The sequence below is a fragment of the Lithobates pipiens genome, unplaced genomic scaffold (assembly GCF_037356315.1).
Source record: "Lithobates pipiens isolate NorthernLeopardFrog02 unplaced genomic scaffold, aLitPip1_a1.2 Scaffold_30, whole genome shotgun sequence".
Classification (NCBI taxonomy): Eukaryota; Metazoa; Chordata; class Amphibia; order Anura; family Ranidae; genus Lithobates; species Lithobates pipiens.
In genome coordinates this window covers 64095559-64101045 of record NW_027507791.1, presented here as the reverse complement: position 1 = coordinate 64101045, position 5487 = coordinate 64095559, and the positions used below count along the sequence as shown (strand labels likewise).

The following is a 5487-nucleotide window of genomic DNA, read 5'->3' as shown; positions in this document are numbered from 1 at the left end:
ACCAATGGCACCGCTGCATAGAATGCATTAAGATAAAAAATCCTTTAGACTTTACAATGCCTTTAAGTGTATGCATTTTTTCCTTTGGGAAAGTCAAGCGTTAAAAAAGAAAAAGAACTTTGGAACAACATTCGTCAAGTCATCAAATGTACTGAAAAATGTTGTACAATTGTTTCTACAAACATTCAGTGTATGGCTAGCTTAACAAGGGGCCTGATTTCCAAAGCTTTTATATTTGATATTGATAAAGTGACATATCGACTGATGTTGGCACATGTGAAATGAAAGGCAAAGTTTTAACAAATTTATTAGTGCATGGAATTTTTTCCTTGCGATATTAATGCCCGATTCACAAAATATTCTTAGAAGGTAAAAATCTAATATTGCTGTGAGTTAAGCTAAGCATTACTTGGTACAGGAAAACAAAAACCGCTTTATTAATGCTATTGGCATACTATATCTGATTTTTTTTCTTTGGCAAAAATAATACAATTATATACCATATGTAAAAACAGAGCAAGCTAGCTAGAATTTTTTTAAAGTGCCTCACACTCTGTAGTTGCAGTAGAGCAAACCCCACAGTCACATCTGATGGCCACAGGGTAAGTGAAGAATGGGTCCACGCTGGGCAGGCAGTTAGGTAATTTCATAGTAACCAGCTTAGTTTCGTTGTAGGTGCAGACTCTGTGATAAGCATCTATGTAAGGTGGGTCTAGGATTGGTTTCTGTGACAGAAAAAAAATCAAGTTACTTTCTTTTAGCATTTAAAAAAAAATATTTCTTCCAGATTTAAGATACCTACAACAAACATACATGCCAGCCTGGGCAGGGGCTTAGGGGCCTGTAAATACAGTGAACAATACAATGAATTGTTCAATAGCTATAGTAATTTATTATGCTATAAATGATCCCTTGGGGGGCAGCCTGTACATGGGACACGAGTCTGATATGTAATTTTTCAGTGGATTAGCTGTGTGCGTAGCCCAACTGCCATCATAGAGGGTCAATGCATAGAATTTCACCAACCATTATTGGAGTACATGGTCATCTCAGCTTTAGCTAGGAATTGAAGCAGCCAAGGTAGGAATCACTTTTTTTTTATATATTTAATTGCACAAAAAAATGCTAAAATAAAATGTTTTTAGGTTAGGTTCACATGGGCACCTGTAGTCATATGTGTTACATGCTGGACACGTGTGCACAGGAGATTGGCATGTAGTCAATTTAAACTTTTTTTTGGTAGGGCTTGCTACACTCCCCCGTGCATAGCAACACTGTATGGCAAAAAGTATGTAGATACCCCTCCAAATTACAGGGGGTTTCCAGTGAAGGGTACTGTTAATGCCACAGCATATACAAAGCCATTTTAGACAATTGTATACTTCAAATTTTGGGGTAACTTTTTGGGGAAGGCCCTTTTCTATTATAGCATGACTGTGCCCTTGTGCACAAAAGCAGCTCTATAAGTGTCCACAAACATAGATAGATAGATAGATAGATAGATAGATAGATAGATAGATAGATAGGATAGATAGATATTATGAAATTAGTGAAAAGACTGTTTACTAAAAACCTTTGAAGGTGCTTACCTCCCAAGTTTCACAGCGTCCCCAACAGGCATCTGTCGTAACACGTAAACCCTTACAGCCAGGTTTCTTTGCCAAGAAAGTGAATTCCCTAACGGCACAACCAATGAATGTTCTCAAGCTGAAGTTGGAGATGGCCAAGGTGCTCAGGCAGCTGTTTAAGACCAGAAGGGAAACCAGGACAACACTTTTTTGATTCATTGTTTACAAAGGCCACTCTTTACCTACATAAAGTAATTGAAAATCAATAAGAAGAGTGAAATACAATAACCATGAATGTCCAAATAAACCCAAATCTTTAAATAATTTTCTTTACTGTGCTTTAAGAAAAGTCATGATATAACTTTCACAGTAGACAATATGTATGGTAGACATGCTTTTCCCCCTCACAGAAAAGGTTGTGAGTAGTAGAAGACAAGCAAATTATCCCATTATAACATAATGCATATTTATAACACAGCTACAGTACTAGGCATGACAAGAGCTATTAGACAAAGCAAAATTAAAAATAGTGAAAACATGCATAATACAAATCAAATGGCAAAAAGTAACAATAAATGTGCCAGCTTGAGCAAAAGTCATTCTACAACTTCTCAAAAAAACAAAACAAAAAAACAAAGTCTGATTTTTAGTGGTGTACCTTATCACCAAAAATGTCAGAAGAAAACTGTCTATGGGCAATTTTAAACAGTTATCATATTAAGTTTTCCCTCTTCCTCTTTCAGTAACAAATAAAATTTTTGGTCCTGGTGACAATGGTCAGCAGGACACAGAGAGGCTGGATCTACCCAACAGTGATATATAAAACAAAACAAGAAAACACATTGAAATTAGTTCGAACTCTTCCTTGATCCATTCAAAATAAAAATAAAAATATAGATACCTTTTAAATAGGTCCAAACATTAAATTACAGTGTTTTAAAATTGTTATTTGTCTCAAAAAAAATGTTCATATCAAGCTGAAAGAGTTGAAGTTATCTAAAACTTCACGATATTGCTTGAGTCTTCACAGATAACAATTGTACATATGACTCTTATGTAGCATAGTACAAAGTAATGTACATCACATCATAATAAACTAAATATCAAATATACATGGCTTACAGTTGAGTAAACGTCATCTACTCGAGTTAATTTTACTACATCAACAGACAAGAAGATATAAATGGACAGAAAAAAAATGTGACTGGTCACTATTGCTGGCACTGCAACATTCTTTTTTTTAAGATAAAGAATGTAAAGAACAGGTATGAAAAAGTAAAAATCCCTCTAACTTGTTAAACTTTTTGTGAGGTTGCTATCTCTATACAAACATTCTTTCCCTGCAGAATAACACAGCAAATTAGCTTAATCATTTACTAATTTTAAGTAACCTCTAAAGTTGGCCAGTCTAAGCAATTTAAAGAATGTGTACTTTTTCTAACTTTTTGACCTAAATAAACATAGATCTAAGAAAACTTTTTAATTACCTTAAATACCTTATATGATATACTTTTTTATTTAAGCAAAAAAAAAAAAAAAAAACAGGCTCATATCTCTAAAAGTATTGTTTTATACTAAATAGATCTGAAACACGGATTTAAAATAAATTTAGGATTAAAATTAAAACGAATTCTTAGGAAAAAATCTTTTTTAAACAAATCATAAGTTTTCTATGGGTACGACATTATTATCTTTAACATGCTGAACAAACATTTGAAATGATCTAAAAATATATTTACCTTGAAACTGAGTAAAAAAACTGCTGAATGCACAAAGAGTAATAAAAAGTTATCCAAGTACTTTCAATAAATCAAAACACGAAAATCTTTAGAAATACTCTGTTAACAGTCTATAAAAACTACACTTGTACAACAAATAACAGTTAAAACCTTTTCTACAAGCTATTTTCTCTCTTGCTTCTTTGCTGATCTCTGCTATATCTACTTGGTTGTTTCATATGTATATATAGAGGGAGTCTTGTCAATCAAAGTAAATCAAGGCAGATCCTTACATGAACTACCTGGAACATCAAACACAGTGCATGTAAGACAAGCAACTGCTTACGTCAACTTTTTTTTTTTCTTCAAAAAGTATCTTCTGCTAAAACAAAACAAGATGACTTACCTAATAACATAATTACAATGGGATTGGAGTTGACATGATGTTTCTTAACCTTGCTCCTAAATAAAATTAATTATAGGTGATATTATTGGCCAAAATTGACTCACAAGGAGATTTTCAAAAACATCTTTTAAAATGCCATGAAGGAGAATTATTTTATTTTATTTATTTCTTGGTCAGTGCTATTTTTTTTATCTAAAGCTGGCTATACGCCCAACAGTTTTCAGATGATATCAACAAACATTTGGTCAGCAAACAGATTAAGGCAACTTTTCACCAACAACATTGATCGCTGTTTAGCAACTTGGGTGTAGAGGGCTTTCGAGTGTGTTAAAGCCCAAGAACAAAAATGTAATATATTGCAGCTCTAAGCCCTCGTACACACGGTCGGAGATTCTGCCAACCAAATCTGTCGGATTTTGTCCATCAGATTTAGTCTGAGGCCGCGTACACACGCGGGGACTGTTCGCCCAACTTTGTCCGTCAAACAGTTTCGGCAAACAGTCCGCTCAAAATTAGCATGGACGGACATGGCCCCACACGACGAACGAACAGTTTGCTGAAACCGTGCGCGATGACGTGAACGGCACGTACGACGGGACGAAAAATACGACGTCCTATACACTGCATTATAACTTTCGGCGTGTAAATCCTTTCTGAGCATGCGCGGAACTTAGTTTGACGAACAAGCCTACACACGAGGGGACTGTTCGCTGAAACAAAGTTTCAGCGGACAGTTTTTCGGAATTTCCGAAAAACCTTGTTCAGCGGACTGTTCGCTGAAACTGTCCGCTGAAAGCCCACACACGAGCGGACTGTTTGCCGAAACACTGTTCAGCGGACAAAGTTGGGCGAACAGTCCCCGCGTGTGTACGCGGCCTGACGGATTGTGTCCGAAACTGTTGCATACACACGGTCAGACTAAGTTGTCGAAAAATCCGATCTTTCAGAACGTGATGATGTAATTTCGTTACGATGGGACTACATTCGGGCTAGTAGCCAATAGCTTTGATGTAGGAATTTGATCTGAGCATGCGTGGCACTTGGTCCGATCAAAATTCTCTACACATGATCGGAGTATGTCCGATCGAACCAGTTGGTCGTGAAATATTTCCAACATGTTGGAAAATTGAGTCCGAAGGAGATTCGGACGGAATCAGTCCGATGCATACCACACACAGTCGGATTATCTGACGACACGGTCCGATAAGACGCTTTCCGACGGATTCTCCGACCGTGTGTACGCAGCATTACAGTTCTAAAATATGGTGGCAACATTCATTTTCTTTATTTACACTGGTAATCCCGCCAGTACCACTTTTCCTATCCTAGGGTGACAATACTGACTCACTGTACTGCACCTATGGGGGAGTAGGGTTGTCACCCAATGACAAGATTACAGAACACCTACTCCTACCCACTTCTCCATAACATAGAGGGGAGGGTTCAGTAGTTTATAGAGAGAGCTGGTAACAGTGTAAACGATAACAGTGCAATACACTTAGGGAGCACAGGAAGTTATCAGCTTATAAAACTTCTGGCAGGATCAATTGGATATTTTTTAGCACTTATTGAATGACAAAACACGATTAATGGTATATTTATCAAAAATATTTAGACAAAAAGGAACAAATAATATATTTCGTTGTTAGGTTTACTTACACTTTAACCTCTTGCCGACCGCCCCTTGTACATTTACTGTGGGGCGGTGGCTCCTCTGAGCAGAATCACATACAGATACGTGATTAAGTACTTCTGGGTCTGGGGTGCGCACATGCACCGCCGACCCACTACCACT

General features: G+C 36.7%; 1 protein-coding gene across 2 annotated transcripts; it reads right to left on the bottom strand.

Moving 5' to 3' along the window:
• Positions 1-413: 413 nt before the first annotated feature.
• On the bottom strand, positions 414-3501 carry GPHB5 (glycoprotein hormone subunit beta 5). 2 transcript variants are annotated; one of them, XM_077464364.1, is made up of 3 exons: positions 3308-3501; positions 1590-1810; positions 414-725 (listed from the first exon to the last, which is right to left on the bottom strand). In XM_077464364.1, the coding sequence occupies exons 2-3, from the start codon at positions 1785-1787 to the stop codon at positions 537-539; spliced, it is 387 nt and encodes a 128-aa protein (XP_077320490.1). In that variant the 5' UTR covers positions 1788-1810; positions 3308-3501; the 3' UTR covers positions 414-536. The 2 variants fall into 2 exon arrangements, with proteins under 2 accessions (XP_077320490.1, XP_077320491.1); XM_077464365.1 differs by lacking the exon at positions 3308-3501 and adding an exon at positions 2691-2870.
• Positions 3502-5487: the final 1986 nt, after the last annotated feature.